The sequence below is a fragment of the Drosophila subpulchrella genome, chromosome 2L (genome assembly GCF_014743375.2).
Source record: "Drosophila subpulchrella strain 33 F10 #4 breed RU33 chromosome 2L, RU_Dsub_v1.1 Primary Assembly, whole genome shotgun sequence".
NCBI lineage: Eukaryota > Metazoa > Arthropoda > Insecta > Diptera > Drosophilidae > Drosophila > Drosophila subpulchrella.
Genome location: NC_050610.1, coordinates 11,477,850 through 11,496,367, shown reverse-complemented (window position 1 = coordinate 11,496,367; position 18,518 = coordinate 11,477,850). Strand labels below are relative to the sequence as shown.

The window sequence follows — 18,518 nt, the reverse complement described above, 5'->3', positions numbered from 1 at the left end:
TTTAAAGAACATCGTACTTTTAGATTTTAAAAATATTGCTGCATACTTTTAGACACTTTTATAGTGATTCCTAAAATCATAGTGATTTCTTCAAGAATTTACCCACTTTTGGTTGTTTTATGATAGTTAGGTCATATATCTTGGTTGTCAGTATATTACTGTCTCTGTTGTAGGCTCCACTTCCTCCATCAACCAGTCGACATGTAAGAAGTGCGCTCTCAATACTTGACCCACTTTTGGAGGCGCCCAATCGAAATGGAACATTAGACCACCGAAAATACCAAATAAGCGGCGATTATAGGAGAGAAATCGCGGAGAAAAGCAGTTGCAGACAACCGCAGAGTCACCAGCCAGCCAGTCCCAGTCCCCCAGATCCAGCAGCATCCGCACATCTCGGAACACTTATCATTCAACTTCGCAGCGAATCGCACGCGCGAAAAAAATAATCGGAGTGTGCTAACAGTAGAAGGAGTCGCAGCTGGCATGGCCGTGGACATGGACATGGAAGCCATAAAAACGCTGTCGTCGAGCCAAGAAGATGCCAGCCAGTACCAGTCCGAGTCCAACTGGAAGTCCAATTGCAAATTACGAGGCAGCAAAAACAGCGGATGCAGTCAGAAGAGCAGTACCAGTGTCAGTGCCAGAAAAAAGAAAGTTATTGGAGCCGGTTGTGGCCACCTGTTGCCGTCCCTCGCCGCTGCACTTTGCATACTGATCTTCCAGCTGGAGCTGACTCCTCCAGTCAGCTCCATGTCGGCGGCCAACGAGACGGCCTGGCCACCCATGCGGCATTACGATATTTGGGACGACGACTTGGGCGAGCCAGGTGATCTCGAGGAGGAGTCTTTGGCGGAGGAGGCGGACTTTAAGCTGCAAAACGGAATACAGGAGGAACTGGATCTGGAACTGCAGCAGCAGGACTTTTCTGATCGGAGTTTTAACCACACGAACACCAGGCAGGGAAAAGGTGAGCCTTAGGCAGATGATTTTTAGTTGGTCTTAGAAAAATAGTCAACATTATAGATGGATATGGTAATATATTCATTTCAAAGTAATAATAATAAGATAATAATAATAATAGAATAGAATAATAATTAAAACCAGGAATTTATCTATAAACTGCCCAAAACTTTTTTCAGGGATAGAATATTTTTTTAGAAATTGTTTGAACACTCAAAATATTTATTGTTTTCGCTCAGGATACCCTTTATAAGCTGCTAGAAGCTTGATATAGTGACAGCTATAATGAAATGGCTAGAATTTTTGATTTAGAGATTGAGACTGATTATAAAAATAATCATATTGAAGTGAATGTTACTCTTAACAATAAACACTATTTGAAACCCTTTGAAAAATGTGTTCCATACCTGTTCAAGTAGTGTCTTCGGGTTATAATGCGTTTATATTTTAAACAGCTGATTTGATCATTCACAATAAATAGGTGCAAATTAGTGCTAGACTCTCTGTTTGTTTATTGAAAATAATGTTCTTCTATGTAAATCATTAAAAAAAAGTATGTAGCTAGATTTTCTTTAAATAAACATATGAGAAACAGGTTTAATTTTGTCCTCATTCAGCTCTTAATATTCCCAGTCCCAAAACAATATATGTAATTTTCGACCTTATTAAAATTTTCCTTCTACCAGTGATTCACCTGTTTCCCGTTCCCGTCGATGGTGACTGCATGTCCAACGATGGTCGGCGGATTGGAAACTGCCTAAATGCCTACGAGTGCCGCCAGAAGGATGGTCAGGCGAAGGGTGAGTGTGCCATGGGATTCGGGGTATGCTGTGTGTTCCTGGCCAGCTGCAACACCATAATCTCGAACAACATCACGTATATCGTGTCGCCGGGATTCCCCAGTTTCATGCCCAGCAACTTTAGTGAATGCAGTCTGCGGGTAAAGATGATGAGCGATGAAATCAGCCAAGTGCGAATCGACTTTCATCACTTCACGTTGGGTCAGCCGAACCGAAGGACTGGCGTTTGCGAAGGCGACGTTTTCAGTATAGGTGGAGGACCAGGGGGAAATTTCTCCCTTTGCGGACAGAACAGTGGTCAGCATAGTGAGTACATCTTTATATCCCTCGAACCTTTTTTCTATACTCCTTATCTTTCAGTGTACTACGACGTGGGAGCTAGATCTTCACCAAGACAATCCACTTTGTACGGAAGTCTGCGACCCGTGGATGCGGGTAATAGCACCAGCAACTCCACATCCACAGGAGATCGCTTCATCGACATCAGTCTCAATCTGTCCAGTCGCCTCCTGCCTCTTCGCATTTGGGAGATGAGTGTGGTCCAGATCCCCTTCATCCAACGAGCTCCGGCTGGATGTTTGCAATATCACACCGGAACAGAGGGCATTATGCAGACCTTTAATTTCGCCGAAAATGGGCGACACTTGGCCAATCAGAACTATCGGATATGTGTGCGTCAGGAGCTGGATATGTGCTCGATTATGTATCAGCCATGCGATGAGCAGTCCTTCCGGATCGGCGGCGGTGGTCGAATGGCAACCCGAGGTGGTGAGAGTGCGGACGGATCAACGACAACATCGAATTCTCCTGTAGCCCAGTCGGAAGTGGCAGGTGGAACAGTCACAGCGACAGCAACGACGGGCAGTGCAGCCATGACCACGACAGCTCCAACTTCTAGCACCCTAATGCAGATGTTGGCCAACATGGCCAACTCCAGCAGTGCAACGCTCATGACCATGATGACCGGGAATTCAACGCCAGCGGCCAGTGCAGCGTCGTCCGCCAGTAGCAGTAGCAGCAGCACGGCTGCCATGAGCACGACGACGACAACAACAACCACTCCAACACCGCTTCGTTCAAGTACAGAGGCTTCAACCACCTCGCAGGCACCGGCATCCTCGCCAGCCAGCGACGATGTGGAGGGTTCTGGTGGTGAAGTTGAAGATGATGATGACGACGGCGGGTTCCTTTTTTTCCGAAGTCGTCCCACCACCGAGGAACCGGGCGTCTCCAGACGGCCTCGTCCAAGTGGAGGCTTCGACATAATGGGCATTATTCGCAATGCCCTTGACCTGCCGCTGAAGTGGCGGCGGCGTCAGGCTCGCCAGTTCTTTAGCACCTGCTCTGATCGGATCACCATGCCATGCATCATAGAGGACTTCATAGGCACCGGACTGGGTCCACTTCCCGGTTGCGAGCCCGTCCACTGTGGTGCCCAGTTCTGCTCCTCGGGTGTGTGGCCATGTCGCATCGAAAGCACGGTGACTCCGTTCTATATTGGCGTCCATTTCGGCAATGGGATGGGTGCTGGCAAGGCGAATGCAGAGGATAATGTGGGAGCCTGTCTCCGGTTTTCCCAGGTGCAATGCATGTAGGATTGGCGGGACTATCAACTTTCATTTCGTTTTAGAAAATTGAGAGCGTCTACGAAGGATACTGAAATTCTCGATAGGATCCAATAAATTTATATCTGAGTTTATACAATTAGGAAAAAAAACTTTCGCTTTTTAATTTTATTTATTAAAGTATTAGTATACTGACTATGTTGTTGATGCCTTCATTCACCTGACTTTTGTAGGGACGATGATAATATTTCTTGTAAAATACTATGTACATGATAGACAAGATTCTCAATATATTCGAGCTTAGTTAATGTTAATGGTACATTTGAGATTAAAGCACTGTGGGACAATCAAAGTAAACTAAGCTTTCTTTTACAGCGCAGAGGCTTCTTGATTTTGTTCGTTCGTTTTCATTTTTGTGATGAGATTGCAAATCAGTTTTTTAAATACATATATATTGTGCAATCGGACGAAATGCAAAAATAGGCGAAAAATAGTGTGTTTCCGCATTTTTGTTCAACTTGAGCTTGTTTGAGGATGTGTGCGTCAGAGTAAGCTGTTATCGCTTGGAATGCGGACTGCTAATAAGCAAACATAAAGCAATGCCACCTAATAATGGTGCCCTTTCATGGGGTACTACTCTTTGGTTTGCAGCGGTGGACATTCATGTACAAATTACAGATAAATTTGATAACCTTTGACCAGATTAATACTAGAAATATTCGCCCGCAGCTTTATAAGACCGCGGGCAGTTTTGCTCGGCATATTTGGCGTAGGCGCTTTTAGAGCCTTGTTTGATTGGCAGCGCGCTCGAGTGCTTGTTCCACACATGCACCACATACGAATCCTTGCAGCGTGCCATCGTCTCCTCTAACTTTTCCGGCTCAAAGAAGTCGCGCCACTTTTTCCATGGCACTGCGTAAAAGGCTCCCCGCCCGAATACCTTGAATCCCATACAGCGTTTCGGATCCTCTTGCATCAGGGCAATGTCCTTGGTGCTGCATATCTTTTGGGCCACGCGAGTTATCACCCCTGGACCATTGTTACCCCAGTCTCGGCCGTCAAAGTTGTGTTGAAAGTCGCGCAGACACGACGCGGCAATCTCATGGCCAAATCCAGTGGCTGCCAGGCTCATAACGCCAGCGGCCAAGTGGGTGTTGGACTCAGCACCCGTATAATTGGGCGGCACCTTCTCCATGTTGCGCAGCACCACCACATCCATGTCAAGATAAAGACCGCCGTATCGATAGAGGGTGAGATAGCGCAGGAAATCCGAAATGTGTGAGAACAAATACCTGGGGAGGGCAGTCAGTGATAAGTTATATCTAAGGTGAATGTCCTAACTCACTTTGAGCGTGACAGCCGGCCGTCTTTGAGCCACTCCTCCATTGGCGTGCCAGCAGCGTAGCTCTCGAGATTCAGTCGCCGCAGATGCACATTGCTGTAGCTGAGAATGGCCTCCACCAGGGTTTGGGGATGGCTGTTGTTGTGTACGCCAGCGGAGATTCGATAGGTGGGGCCGGCGAACAGGACGAATACTTGGAAATTCGGATTATGCAACGCCGCGGACTCGATTGCGCAGGCCTGGCGGGCGGTGACCTTCAGCATTTCGAGCCGCCTATTCGCGGACAGGTGGCAGCTAGTCTCGTGAAAGAAGATGCTCCTTCCGGGCGTCGGCTTCGGTTCCGCCTGCAGAACGTCCTCTAGGATACTCGAATCCGCATCCTCGACTGTCGCCTGCGGAGTCGCCATTCCTTTGCCTTCCATGAAGCACGGATAATATTCATTTTCCCAGGTGTAGACGTAGTACAGCCCGCCAATGAGAATCAGGATGAGGATGCCGAACAGAAGGCGCAGTCTTCCGTTGTGCAGAAAGCGCGCCGCCAAAATGGGCAGCCGCAGGAGCATTCTGCAGCTGGAACTAGGAGCAAATAAGATGTGTTATTGTTTGGTGGAACTCCTGGGGCCGACTGTTGCTTACTCTGGGTGTAACCGGCTAACCACACATCGTCTGCAGTATAGCAAGCTCCTCAGCTGATGGGTAAATGAAAATCAGTGGTCAAAAAAACAGGAGGATTTCGGACCACAACAAATCAAGCGGCGGATTTAACTCGATAACTTATCGGGGCGGATATCTCATCGGCATCTTATTAAGTATATTCGATATGATTAAGGGTATCGGTGCCATATATTTCACACCTCGTACTTCTAAAATAAAAGGGTATATTGTACTCGTCGGAAAGTTTGTAACAGGTAGAAAGAAGCTTCTCCGGGCCTATAAACGATATTCTTTATCAGAATTAGATATAGCCATGCCTTTCTATCTGTCTGTCCGAAACTATAAAAGCAAAAAGGGGATTAACCGTACATATTCTAGGGTTCTTACGCAGTGCAAGATTGTTTAACAGACATTCTTAAATATTTTGTTACAGTGTAAAGTGAAGTTAATTGTACTGTAATTTATATTTTATAAAACAAACCTAGTTTTTAAAATGTGTCATATATTTTGTACTAAAATCGTTAGTATTTCTTAACATTTCATTAAAAAAAGGCGATATAAAGACCAAACATACATATATATGTGGTAAACATTTTAATTGAAGGGGATTGATGGAATGCTACGTTTTCATTCATAATTGCATACCTATTTACTGAGAAAGTAAATTTTGAAGATTATAAAATAAAAGCTATATCGCCTACTATCGACTTATATATCGATAGTGATTGACGAATGTGAATACTCGATATCGATGTTATCGTAAATGGTTGTCCCACCTCTAGGCGGCATTTGCTTTGAGATTTTGCGATTTTTTTTCATTTAACGAACGCATTGTGAATTCTCCGGCGCAGCGCACGCAACGACCGGTAGACGCCCGTTACACCCATTACCCATATAGCAAAATAGTGAAATGAATGTTCCCCCTAGCGTGGGCAATGGAGGAGCGCCACCAGGAAGGGGCATGGGCTACACGCCGCCGAATGCCATTGTGCCGCAGTTTCCGCCTCCCGGATTCGCGGCCCCTCCTCCTCCCGAGCTCGCTGCCGCCTTCGGCGTGATGGCCACCAACACCGAGTGGACGGAGCATAAGGCGCCGGATGGACGACCCTATTACTACAACCAGAACACCAAGCAGAGCTCGTGGGAGAAGCCCGAGGCCCTGATGACGCCCGCCGAGCTGCTGCACAACCAGTGCCCCTGGAAGGAATACCGCTCCGATACGGGCAAGGTGTACTACCACAACGTGGCCACTAAGGAGACCTGTTGGGAACCGCCGCCGGAATACGTGGACATGAAGGCCAAAGCGAAAGCGGAGGAGTAAGTGATTTATGGGGCTCGTGTGGAATACCACTTGCTAATATCATGTCTTATTTACCCAGAGCTGCTGCCGCCGCCAAAGCCGTGGCGGCCATGACCTCATCCAGCCTGGCGGGCATGGTTCCACATGCTGCACTGGCCAACATCCTACCCGCCGCCCTGCCCGCTGCCCCCAGGATACCAACTCCCGAGATCCATTCTCCCCTGACGCCCGGCAGCAACGATAACTCGTCATCCGCCATGGACCAGGCCATGGCAGCCACCCTGGCGTCCATAGAGGTTCCGCAACAGAATGGTAAATGCGGTTAGCTCTTTATTTATTCCACACATGTTAACATTATTCTCTTCCAGCTAAGAAGGACGACAAGTCGGATAGCACTGTGGTGTTCAAGGACAAACGCGAGGCCATCGAGTCCTTCAAAGAGCTTCTGCGGGATCGCAATGTGCCCTCAAACGCCAATTGGGATCAGTGCGTGAAGATCATCTCGAAGGATCCGCGCTACGCCGCCTTCAAGAACCTGAACGAGCGCAAGCAGACATTCAATGCCTACAAGACGCAAAAGATCAAGGACGAACGGGAGGAGTCGCGCCTAAAGGCCAAGAAGGCTAAAGAGGACCTGGAGCAGTTCCTAATGTCCAGCGACAAGATGAACTCGCAGATGAAGTACTTCCGTTGCGAAGAGGTTTTCGCCGGGACTCGAACATGGACTGTTGTGCCGGAACCGGATCGGCGCGATATATACGAGGACTGCATATTTAATCTTGCCAAGCGGGAGAAGGAAGGGGCGCGGTTGCTGAAAAAGCGCAATATGAAGGTTCTGGGCGAACTGCTGGAATCGATGACATCGATCAACCATGCCACCACCTGGTCAGAGGCTCAGGTCATGCTGCTGGACAACGCGGCGTTTAAGAACGACGTGACCCTGCTTGGAATGGACAAGGAGGATGCCCTCATTGTCTTCGAGGAGCACATTCGCACCCTGGAGAAGGAGGAGGACGAGGAACGTGAGCGGGAAAAAAAACGGATGAAGCGACAGCAGCGCAAAAATAGGGACTCATTTCTCGCTCTCCTCGATTCTCTGCACGAAGAGGGGAAGCTCACGTCCATGTCGCTATGGGTTGAGCTTTATCCGATCATATCCGCCGATCTGCGATTCTCCGCCATGCTTGGCCAGAACGGATCCACACCGCTGGATCTGTTCAAGTTTTATGTGGAAAACCTTAAAGCCCGCTTCCATGACGAAAAGAAAATCATTCGGGAGATCCTGAAGGAGAAAGCTTTCGTGGTTCAGGCCAAGACATCCTTCGAGGACTTTGCCACGGTGGTGTGTGAAGATAAGCGGTCGGCCAGTCTGGATGCTGGCAATGTGAAGCTTACCTACAACTCTCTGCTGGAAAAGGTAATTATTGAGTGAAGCAAAGAGGTATTCTCTTTGAGAGTCTTACATAATATTATTTCCAGGCGGAGGCCATTGAAAAGGAGCGAATGAAGGAGGAAGTGCGGCGGTTACGGAAGCTGGAGAATGAGATCAAAAACGAATGGCTGGAGGCCAACGTCTCAGTGGCCGAGCCCTACGAGAGTGCCAAGAAGCTGGTGGAGCACCTGGAAGCATTTGCCCTGTACGAGAAGGAAATCGGTGTGGAGAAGATCTGGGAAGACTTTATAAAGGAAAGCGAAGACGCGTGCAGCCATCACCACTCGCGGTCACGTAAATCGAAGAAAAACAAAAAACACAAAAAACGAGTTCGATCCACGTCAAGATCAGACATTGAGAACGAACAGATTGAACTGGAAAAGTCTAAGCGAAGACGCTCCAAGTCACGATCGGTTAGTATGCTAGTACATACAAGGGTTAATATAAGAATATACAAGTTATTTTACTCCTTTTCAGCATTCCCTGAGCTCGATAGGCAGCATCGAAAGCGAAAAATTGTTGAAGAAGAAAAAGAAGCGCAAGAACAAGCTGCGAGGTGTACGTAGCAAGTCCCCCCCAAACCCCAAAACTCAAGATATCTAACATGGCTTACATTTCAGTCCTCCTGCGAATCGGAAATTCCGGGCATCCAGTCGCCCGGAACTCAAGCACTCCTGCAGAACGACTCCAATTCGCATTCACCGGCCAAGAAAAAGAAGAAGGAGAAGCGAACCAAGAAGGACAAGGAGGGCAAGCGACACAACAGACACAATCGCTCCGGCACGCCCCTCAGTCCAGCCCAGTCCATTGAGTCGGCGGGATCGCGGAATGAGGAGCTGACGTTAAGTGACGGCGAGCTGGAATCGAAACGAGCGGCTCTGCTAGCACAACTAAGCGAGCAGTTAGACGAGTGACCAGCGGGCGTCCGCTGAGCCTAAGCCAACATAGACAGCGTGTGGCACACTCCTGCTCCAGCTAAATGCCGGGCAGGAGAAGCAGCTAGCCTTGGACCCAGTTGCTGGACAAGTTCTCACACGTCTTTGCACTGCACGCCCCTTCGTTTGGTTAAGATACAGTCCTGGTCCCAGCACAAGCCACACAGCAAACAACCACTAAAGTAATTTCTTAGTCGCAATAAGTTTCAATGTATAAATGAGAATTAAAGCTAACAAGTCAAGTTTTAAGTTATACGCAAACGATTTTGAGTCTCCGTCAAAATAAACGAAAATTATCGTAATTACCGGAATATTGTTTGATTGTTCCATTTTGCTATGATTTTAATTAAACAGAACTTTCGGAATTTTTCTGAGTACAATTTTAAATCCTGCCTTCTAAATTAATATGATTATTTTAGTTTTTACTATGTTTATTGACATTCCTGACAAACGCACAAATGGAAAAGTTGTTTTTTTTGTTGTCAAACTAAAACTTGAACTCCTTGTACTTCTTTGTGGTCTTTGCCGGATCCGTTTGCTGTCGCTTGCGCTTTGATTTTTGTCGCGCCACATGCTCGGCCAACATGTCTGACAGATCCTCCTTTTGCAGGTGATTCTGCTGCTCGCGCATTTGCTGCTCATAACGCTGGGCCATTGCGTCGTTGTCCATGTCCAGTTCGCTGGGATCGAGCGCCAATTCCACGATGCCCTCGCGATCTGTTGTGGATCGAACTGGAGGCTGTTTGTTGGCCCCACCTCCACTGACATCGTACACATGGGTTGATCCCATCATGGAAGCGCCTATGCGGTCTGTGCGCTTCTCGGGCAGCACTTGGTACAGGACGGGAGTTTCATTGCTAGAAGAAAGCAGAACAATATGGTTAACTCTCCTCTTAGCTTGCCGATCTTGTTTCACTTACTCCTCCATCTCTGCTTCGATTTTCTTTTTGCGAAGCTCAATGTTCTCGGGCGTTTCCATGCCAGCTGGGACACTGGTGAGTCCAGAGGGCGTTACCAGTCCCTCCACCGGGGTGACCAGGCCAGTCTCATCCTGCTGATCGCCCAAGTCCTCGCCATCTTCCTCCTCCTCTTCGGAAGACTCCTCAGACTCCGATTCCAGTTCACCCCATTGATTACGCTCGATGTCAGCCTCGTCAATGCCATTCTAAACGAAATGTAGGTATGTTTAGTAAAAATACCTGGCAAAGAAATAGTTCTACTCACATCCAGGTCCAATATATTGGTTCCAAATACATCTCCGTACAGCGGCTTTCCGTTCTCATCCACTGGCGGCTTGCCCCAACCGCCGGCATGGTAACCGAACGAGGTGCCGTCTGGAATGGGCGCATTGAGGCCGGGAATTTTCAGATTCGGGTAAGAGGGCGGCGGCCCATAGCGCTGTTGGGCAATTAGCCATGGCGGCGGGATCTTGTGAGAGTTGGGGCCCACGGGCATGCCCAAAGCAATGCGCAGCTCCTCGGAAAGATCTCCTGGCTTCTTCTCCTTGAGACGCGTCTCGAACTCCTTGCCCTCGTAGTAGAGATCGCCATGAATGGTCATGCGGGGCTTGGTCTGCCACTTGAAGAAGGCGTCGTGCAGTTTCTGGTAGTCAATGTCGATCTTGCCCATCTTGGGGCGAACGCGTTCACGCATCTTGGCCTTAAGGGTCTTGGCGTCCTCCCTCTCCTGCAGCGACTCGCGCATCTCCATAATGCCCGTCTTCTTGATGAAGGCGGGAAGATCGAACGGCGGTTTCTCGATACCCCTCTTGCCCTGCAGATATTTTCGCTTGAAGCACCAGTGACGCGGCACTTGCACTGTGTTCCTGTAAGCCTTCAGTTGGACCAGCAATTTTGGATCTCTGGCTGTGACGTCGTGCATCTCAACCACATCGGGTCGGGAGACCAGCTGCTTCAGCTCTGCCACACTAAGACGAGTTAGCTTCTTGAGCTTTCGCTTGGACAGCTTTTCCTTGTCCTCCTTGTGCTCGTCATCATCATCGGCATCGTCGTCCTCGTCTTCAAGGAGTTTGTCGGCCGCCTTCTTGTCCTTAGTGACGGATTCGGAATCTATTGAAGACTTGTCCTTTTCCGCAGGCTTTGGTTTGTTCTCCAGTTTAAAGATTTCGAAGACACGATAGAACTGGCGGTACATGGGCGCCAAATCGGCAATGGTTATCTTTTCGGGCACGTATCTGTTGGAGGGAAAATGCATTACTAGAGATTCTATAGGGATAAGATGCTGACTTACTCTATGGTCACATCCTCATCATTGGCCTCGGCTGCCTTTTTGTCCTTCTCTTTTTCATCGCTGCGATCCTTCCTCCGCTTGCTGCGACTATCCTTGTGTTTGTCCTTCTTCTCCTTCTCGACGACCTGTTCGTCATCGCTGCCTGCGGCTTTAGTCTCTGGTTCCTTGGGCTCCTGATCCGCAGCCTCGTGCTCATCCGCCTGGGCCAGCTGCTGCTGCCGCTCGAACTCCAGCTGGTGGCGAATCTTCTTGTTCAGCTTCTTGCGCTTCTTCTTCTTTTTGTTTCGCTCCGCCTTGCTCTGCTTGCCGGGCTTTCCACCACCGGCCCCGTTGACCTGGTTTTCCGCATCATCCTCGCTGTCCTCGCCCACATCTGCCTCGTCGCCGTCCTGAGTGGCTCCCCCGCTGCCACCCAGCGAATCGGCGTCCACGGTAAACTCGGCCGCCCGCTGATCCTTCAGAGCCAGCACATCCTCCAGGGCCTTGGGCAGGACCAGTTCACCGGCGGTCTTCTCGGCCTCCACGGCTTCTTCAGGAGCCTCGCCGGCGTTCCCGTTTCCATTGCCGTTCTCATTCCCATTGGCCGCCGCATTTTCGTGCTGCTGCTGATCGAAGCGTATGGACATCAGCGGCGTGGGCTGGCCGGGCTGGAAGAATTGGCACTTGGTAGAGGATTTGCCGGTCGGGTTGTGTAACAAACTCACCTCGTTGTTCAGCTGGTCCGCCATAAATTAAATAAATTTATAAAATCCAAACCACCAGCGAAAAAACAATTCAATTCTAGCGATGGGCGACAAGGGATAAGTGTACCCAATCGACTATTCGATAGCTGGAAAATCGAAAATCATCTCGATATCACAGGGTGACCTCGGTACAAAAAGCGTGGTTCGTGCCGACAGCTGATCAAAACCAATTTACAGAGGTAAATAAATCCAAATAGATAAATAAAACGTGGGAATTACTTAAAGTTAACTGATACATTGTTATTTATATTTAAATATACAAATCTAATAATCTATTTCATCTGCAGGAATCATCAATCACAATCACAGGGTGCCTAAAAGCTACAAACATGTTCAAATTTAATTTTGAAGTCGAAGCGGATGCTTCTGAAGATCCACAGTCCGTTAAAAGTCCTATTTTTGATAAGGAAAAGGATTCCGAAGAAGCTGGTTCGGAAAAAACAAAGGACATAGATTGGTACCAGGCAGAGAAAGTAAAGCCCACAGATAACTTGATATCCATATTGGATTTCTACGAGCTGAATGCCAAGGAAATTGAAGTGGGAAACACAACGATAAAACACCTCGTGGCCGGCTTTTTGCTGGACGATATTAAAGCTCAATCGGATCTGCAGGACCTCGATATCAGAAAGTCCGAGGAAAACCATTCGGATCTTATAGCCGGAGTCTACGAAGGTGGTGCCAAAATATGGGAATGCACAGACGATCTTCTACAATATCTATCCGAAAAGTATGAGGACACATTCTGGAAGGACAAAAGAGTTCTGGATCTGGGTTGTGGTTCCGGTTTACTGGGGATATATGCCATTAAACATGACGCACGAGTCGATTTTCAAGACTATGTAAGGACACTTGGAATAGCATTATTATTTTTATTTTATTTTATCTTACATTTTCAGAACAAAGATGTTTTGGAATACATCACGTATCCGAATATTCTGCTAAATGTTGACGAAACGCTAACTGAGGATGAAAAGCTGGAGTTTTTGGACAATAAGACAAGCTTGTACGCCGGAGATTGGTCTCATTTCGCTCAACTAACGAAGGAGGTGGAGAAATACGATATAATTCTTACCTCAGAGACAATCTACAATATAGAGAATCAGCAAAAACTGTTGGAAACTTTTGCCGGTCGCTTAAAGTCAGACGGAATCGTTTTGGTCGCTGCAAAATCTCATTATTTTGGAGTAGGAGGTGGCCTGGAACAATTTTCCTTAAAGATAAAGCAGGGAAATGTATTTCAAAGTGAAAGTGTCTGGCAAGCAGACGAAAATTTGAAAAGAGGAATTTTGCAATTAAAGTTTAAATGAATTGAACAGGAGTTTTATTTATTGGTGAACAGTTCTTGTTTGGGAATTTGGGTAATTTTCTACACTTACATTTGGAGTTTGCCAACATTTCTAAGTTAAATAATTATCTTAGACTCCGGAAATGCACCCAATTCCTTTATATTGATAACAGATCTGGGTTTCGAATAAAACGGTAGTCTACGCCCGAGTTGGCAGCACTCTTTACGCGGGGCACCCTGCAACAGTCAGCTGAGTTGTTGTTGCCCTTATTCCGGAAAAATTGTGAGTAAAATCGTTGCGCTCTGATAAAACAATTAAAATGGACCCACCCACGGAACTTATAATTGATTTTGAAACGTTCCTGCAGTCTGCGGGTAGGGCGTGCACTAACCTTATCTAAACTGTTTCCTCACACGCTGCCCGGAACTCCGAAAAAAATCGATGTACTTGATGTCAGCCGGCTCCTCCGATTTTGTGTCTGCCGCTTGGAGATCGGAGGCCGAGGAGGCCAAGTCGGAGGCGAACAGGAACCTCTGCTGCTGTGAGTACGTGGCGGAGGACACCCGACAGCGATCGCACATCCTAGGATGCTGTTGTAACTGCGTGGATTTCGACTTAGTGTGCACAAGGTAGGGAAATATAAGGAAAGCCTGCTTGGGATTACAATTAACTCCTTAACTTCTTAAATCCTTTTCAGACTCGTCACCTGCAAATCCATCGATCGAAGGAACATAGACGGCATGCTGATCGCTTTCCAGGATCGACTGCGTCTGCCGTGGCGCGGCGGAGCCAAGCGAATCTCACCCGCAGCTGTGGCTCCCGCCTTCATTGTTCCCCTCATGCTGGGATTGGCCACTTTAAACTCCAAGACCGCCATTGTGCTAATGCTCACTTTGGTGGGCTTTACCATCTGGGGCATGCAGCTGGCCAAGCGGACGGCCACGCGGACAAACTTCTTTCTCAGCTGGCTGGTCTTCTCGGTGCTCTACATGATCATCATCTTTGAGTTTCAGGTGCCTCTGCTGGAGCTGGCCCCGGAGGAGAATTACGCACTAATGTTCTTCTCCTGTGCCGCTCTGTACTGTCTCTACTCCACCAAGGCACTGTCCCCCTTGAATCTAGTCTCGGCTCAATATGGAACTACGCCCAAAGATGAGTTGCCTGGCATAGCGGAGGCATCTAGTGGCGAGGAGCAGGCAGAGGCACAGACCACGCTCCAGATGGATAGTGTGCTGAGTTTGGATGACGACGAAGTGGTGGACATGGACTCGGCTGAGCGGGCGGGCTTAATGCACGGGCAGCCCAACATCTGCGAGATCTGTCGGAAGGTGACTCCCAGGCGGGCATACCACTGTCCCGTCTGCGGAACCTGCGTAAAGAGGCGGGATCACCATAGCTATTGGCTCAACTGCTGCATCGGGGAGCGGAACCATGTGTGGTACATTTTCGGACTGGCTCTGTCGGAAATTGCACTCCTGCTGGGCGCCAACTTGACCCTAACATCGATTTGCCATCCTTTCATGGTGGTGCGACCGCTGGGCTATCCCGTGCTGCTGCCCGACGACTGCAGTGAGGTTTTCGAGGGCTTTGAGTAAGTAGTTAGATTGTTTAACCTTTTCTTGTTTAATGTTAACCCATTCATCTCCGTTTCAGACTGGGTATCTCCTTTGTAGTGGCTTGCTACGCTCTGCTCATTTCCGCCTACATCGCTTTTATACTCACTCGACAGGCTTACTTGTGGTGGAAGGGCTCCACCCTGCACGAATACAAACGCGCCTCCAACGCCGCAGGTCGCAATCGAATCTGGAGCAACTGGCGGGCCATTTTAAAGTGATTGCTCACAAACCAAAAAGCACAAGAAGGCACAAGCTTGTAGCCCAAATACTAAAGTATTTCCACTCTTAACTCTGTTCTTGGTAGTCGTACTTAGTCATAGCGCTTTAAGGTCTTAAATGCAATTTCAAATTTATTCAAAATAAATATAATTAGGAATCTAAAAACGCGAAACGAAAAAAACGTAAAGTGAAAGGTTAAAAAAGTTACCATAGGCTATCCTCTCTCGGTTTGTAATCTGGTAGTAGCTCCCAGATTTTCATGCGCCACCGCTGGCGGCGCTCCTCTGTCTCCTTCTCGACTTTGAGGATCTGCGGCAGACGTCGCCAGCAGTCCAGGACCTTCCATTTCAGGTGCCTAGTAGAGTTTGTTAAATTAAAAATGAGTAATCACTTAAAATATTTATTTTTAGGTGAACCTACCACTCATGATGCGAGATGGCCTGCCGGGTCTTGGTGTCCTCAATCATCCGACAGCGTGTGGTATAGTGGTGCCACCGTCCAAACCAGTGTTCCATGGCATGAAGTGCATGCCAATCAATGGCCACCATCATCTTGCTTTTCTCATTCTGCACATACACAATCCAGGCATGCATGGCTCGGCGCTTGAGGATGTTATGCCAACACCTCTCCGCTCGGATCATCTTCTCGCGCTGCCTGTAGGCTGCATAGCTGTGCCATGAACGGAAGGCGTTCTGTTTGAATAGCCGGCATCGGAACTCCTCGCTCTTGACCAGATTCTCGCGTTTCCGCTGCAGCAGTCGTTTGAAGCCCTCCATGCCGATCCGCCTCAGCAGAAGCCTGCGGCTGAACTCCACGGCCTTGCGCTGGTTCTCGATGAACCGCTGGCGTTCGCGCTCCTTCAGGACCTTGGCCATTTTCTCCTGGCGTCTCTTCTCCTTAAGGACCTCCATCCTTAGGCGTTTGGCTTCCTCGTCCTCCTGACGCTATACGATTATGTGTTAAGGTGTGTTTATGCACAGGAATTCGAATGTTATAAATAACCCACCTTGGCCTCCTCCAGGGCAGCCTTGGCCGCCTCTCTTTCAGCATCCGCCTGCGCCCGTCGCTGACGAGCCTGCTCATGACGCATACTCCGTTCGGTGGCCCGCTCCTGCATGTGCTGGAGGAAGCGTGGCTGCAGAAGAGCCTTGCCCTGAAGCTGGTCCATCTCCTCATCTTGCGCATCGCGCAGACTGCCTATCAGCTGCAAGCACTTGGCCTTCGCTTTGGCCTTGGGATCGCCGCAGCGGATTACCGTCTTCAGCTCCTGCTTTAGATCCTCACGCGCCTCTTTGGCCTCGTCGCTGAGCTTCGTCATCTTGAGCTGCATAATGAGACGCTCCTGGCGCTCCAGTTTGATCCGCTGTAAGTCAATGATGTCCTGCTGCACTTTAAGTCTACAGGAACAAGAAAATCCAGCATTAGATATACATTTTATATGTGCGAAAGATACATACTTATTCTTGAACTGCTTGGCCAGCTTAACGGCCTCCTCGCGCTGCTCCAGGGACTTCTGGGTGATCTTACCAGTCTCGGCCACTGCTTCTGTGCGCTGTCGCTTCTTCTCCTGCCGCACCTTGTCCAGAAAGGCATTAATTTTCTGCACCCGATTGTCACGCGCCTGACAGGATTGACCCTGCTCCCGCTCAATCTTCTCCATCGTTGTGAAGTGTATCCACTTGAGGAAGTACTTGCGCATCACCACCAACTGGGTGTTGGCCCTGGCCTGAAATAGCTGGTCGATGATCTTCTGTTTCTCGTGGGTAGGCGCCACACCAGATTCATCATCACTATCGCTGGACAGCTCCGGAGGCTCAGGATCCTTGGGCTTCACCACAACCTTGGGCAACTCTATCCGCCGGATGAGTAGGGGTTCCGGCTCTGGTTCGGTTTCGGATTCCCCAATAGGATGCGTGCTCGGCGTTGGTGTCTTCTTTTGGGGCAACTGAAACTGCACGTGCTTGGGCGGGATGGGCAGCTCCTTGTCGATCTCCTCCTTCTGCTTCTCAGCTGCCTCCAACTGGAGTTCATACAGCGCTTCCTCGGCCAAGTCGGATATCACGGAGTCTATGCCATCGCTGGTGTTTGAGCAGGTGGAGGATTCTCTTTTTAGCGAGGAAGGATTACCCTCTGGCTGTTGCACCTGCTCCTGTTTATTCTCCTGCTGCAGCTCCTCCTCGTGGCGAACGGTTCGGACGTGCAGCATCTGACGCTCGGCTGCCGCCCGCATGGGTCGAAAAAACTCCTCCGTGGAGGTCAGCGGACTTGGAGTGCGGCAACGCAGGAGCTTCGCCTTGCTCTCATCCGCCTGGACTTGCTTGGTGAAGTTGCGATATTCAAGGGCATCGAAGGATATCACTTGCTCCTCTAGGAACGCGGGTATCTCCATCACCTCGGCTTCGTGCTCCACCCATTCGCAGTCCATGTCCGCCTCCTTCTCCGGTTCCGCTCTAAGTTGCTGAATCAGGCTCTTGGTGGCCACCGATTTGGTTTCGGAGCACATCTGCGCCATCTCTCCCAGGGCCTGAACTGGAGTGTTGTAGAAGTTATCAATGTGCTGGGCAGCTTGTGCCAGACTCTTCACCAGGGGAGCGTGGTTGAGTTTAAAGTCCGGCTTAGTGGGCGGCACTCTGTGGGATTTGCTACGCTGAAACTGTCTGGACAACTGCTGGCGGAACTTCTTCAGCTGATTGTCAATGAAACGCTGTTCCACCTCCAAATTGTGCGCCTTGGTAGCTTCTAGGGAGTTGCTATGGTCATGGGCTATGGTGGCCAGGGGTAGTTTGTGTGGTATTTTCTGAAACTGTTTGAAGATGGTTTACATTACTTAATAGAAATAACTCATTTATTATAAGCGCTACTTTAAAAATGTATAACATTTTTAATTTTTTATAGCTATGGATAATAAAAACACTATAGTTTATGTGACCAATTTACCATCTTATGTCGCATGTCCATTATAACACTAGGATTCAGCTGTTTAGTTTCTTCTCCTTCGATCAGAAGCCTCTCCTGTCGCCTTCCAACGTAATCCGCCTCAATCAGACGGCGCACTGCTTCGGTCTTCAGGCCCAAAGGATTCACCTGCTGGTGACGCTTGCGAATGCGATCCCAGCGAGTCTCCTTATTGGGTTTCTCACGACGCCTGAGATGCGACATCTTTATTCAAAAATTCAATTGTTTCGAATTGTGATAGTAAAAATTGTTTTCGTCTTGAAAATGAAATGGGAACTGAGCCCCTGGGAAAAAGTTCGTAAACAACTTTTACATTGTCCTGACAACGAAATCTGGCGGCCGGGGTGACTTTCCCTCATAAAGAATTTACATATTTTTATATTTCGATTAAATTCAACAGATGACTTTTGAAAATGTATAGTACATAAGTACACAGACACCACCCTAACTACAACAAT

At 48.6% G+C, this 18,518-nt stretch overlaps 7 protein-coding genes across 10 annotated transcripts; 4 read left to right on the top strand and 3 right to left on the bottom strand.

Moving 5' to 3' along the window:
• Nucleotides 1-483: 483 nt before the first annotated feature.
• On the top strand, nucleotides 484-3,355 carry LOC119546244. Its single transcript, XM_037852395.1, has 3 exons — nucleotides 484-967; nucleotides 1,647-2,066; nucleotides 2,121-3,355. Exons 1-3 carry the CDS (start codon nucleotides 484-486, stop codon nucleotides 3,353-3,355), a joined length of 2,139 nt encoding a protein of 712 aa, XP_037708323.1.
• Nucleotides 3,356-3,478: 123 nt separating this feature from the next.
• On the bottom strand, nucleotides 3,479-5,452 carry LOC119548113 (lactosylceramide 4-alpha-galactosyltransferase). The gene is made up of 3 exons (XM_037855207.1): nucleotides 5,304-5,452; nucleotides 4,671-5,243; nucleotides 3,479-4,617 (listed from the first exon to the last, which is right to left on the bottom strand). Exons 2-3 carry the CDS (start codon nucleotides 5,228-5,230, stop codon nucleotides 4,035-4,037), a joined length of 1,143 nt encoding a protein of 380 aa, XP_037711135.1. The 5' UTR covers nucleotides 5,231-5,243; nucleotides 5,304-5,452; the 3' UTR covers nucleotides 3,479-4,034.
• A 642-nt stretch (nucleotides 5,453-6,094) lies between these two features.
• On the top strand, nucleotides 6,095-9,299 carry LOC119546747 (pre-mRNA-processing factor 40 homolog A). Of its 2 annotated transcripts, XM_037853247.1 has the most exons (7): nucleotides 6,095-6,187; nucleotides 6,249-6,638; nucleotides 6,701-6,933; nucleotides 6,990-8,038; nucleotides 8,101-8,466; nucleotides 8,531-8,611; nucleotides 8,674-9,299. In XM_037853247.1, exons 2-7 carry the CDS (start codon nucleotides 6,283-6,285, stop codon nucleotides 8,965-8,967), a joined length of 2,379 nt encoding a protein of 792 aa, XP_037709175.1. In that variant the 5' UTR covers nucleotides 6,095-6,187; nucleotides 6,249-6,282; the 3' UTR covers nucleotides 8,968-9,299. The 2 variants fall into 2 exon arrangements, with proteins under 2 accessions (XP_037709175.1, XP_037709174.1); XM_037853246.1 differs by having other exon boundaries at nucleotides 6,097-6,638.
• Nucleotides 9,300-9,401: 102 nt separating this feature from the next.
• On the bottom strand, nucleotides 9,402-12,082 carry LOC119546748 (splicing factor 3B subunit 2). Its single transcript, XM_037853248.1, has 5 exons — nucleotides 11,943-12,082; nucleotides 11,239-11,885; nucleotides 10,213-11,182; nucleotides 9,909-10,153; nucleotides 9,402-9,845 (listed from the first exon to the last, which is right to left on the bottom strand). Exons 1-5 carry the CDS (start codon nucleotides 11,964-11,966, stop codon nucleotides 9,476-9,478), a joined length of 2,256 nt encoding a protein of 751 aa, XP_037709176.1. The 5' UTR covers nucleotides 11,967-12,082; the 3' UTR covers nucleotides 9,402-9,475.
• A 28-nt stretch (nucleotides 12,083-12,110) lies between these two features.
• On the top strand, nucleotides 12,111-13,291 carry LOC119547142 (histidine protein methyltransferase 1 homolog). The gene is made up of 3 exons (XM_037853857.1): nucleotides 12,111-12,160; nucleotides 12,269-12,823; nucleotides 12,881-13,291. The coding sequence occupies exons 2-3, from the start codon at nucleotides 12,311-12,313 to the stop codon at nucleotides 13,289-13,291; spliced, it is 924 nt and encodes a 307-aa protein (XP_037709785.1). The 5' UTR covers nucleotides 12,111-12,160; nucleotides 12,269-12,310.
• A 193-nt stretch (nucleotides 13,292-13,484) lies between these two features.
• LOC119547811 (palmitoyltransferase ZDHHC23) lies at nucleotides 13,485-15,286 on the top strand. 3 transcript variants are annotated; one of them, XM_037854832.1, is made up of 4 exons: nucleotides 13,485-13,552; nucleotides 13,728-13,899; nucleotides 13,968-14,861; nucleotides 14,924-15,286. In XM_037854832.1, the coding sequence occupies exons 3-4, from the start codon at nucleotides 14,011-14,013 to the stop codon at nucleotides 15,102-15,104; spliced, it is 1,032 nt and encodes a 343-aa protein (XP_037710760.1). In that variant the 5' UTR covers nucleotides 13,485-13,552; nucleotides 13,728-13,899; nucleotides 13,968-14,010; the 3' UTR covers nucleotides 15,105-15,286. The 3 variants fall into 3 exon arrangements, with proteins under 3 accessions (XP_037710760.1, XP_037710759.1, XP_037710758.1); XM_037854831.1 differs by having other exon boundaries at nucleotides 13,519-13,552; nucleotides 13,638-13,899; XM_037854830.1 differs by lacking the exon at nucleotides 13,485-13,552 and having other exon boundaries at nucleotides 13,566-13,899.
• LOC119547810 (calponin homology domain-containing protein DDB_G0272472) lies at nucleotides 15,210-18,351 on the bottom strand. Its single transcript, XM_037854828.1, has 5 exons — nucleotides 18,043-18,351; nucleotides 16,563-17,908; nucleotides 16,112-16,502; nucleotides 15,526-16,049; nucleotides 15,210-15,460 (listed from the first exon to the last, which is right to left on the bottom strand). Exons 1-5 carry the CDS (start codon nucleotides 18,262-18,264, stop codon nucleotides 15,310-15,312), a joined length of 2,634 nt encoding a protein of 877 aa, XP_037710756.1. The 5' UTR covers nucleotides 18,265-18,351; the 3' UTR covers nucleotides 15,210-15,309.
• Nucleotides 18,352-18,518: the final 167 nt, after the last annotated feature.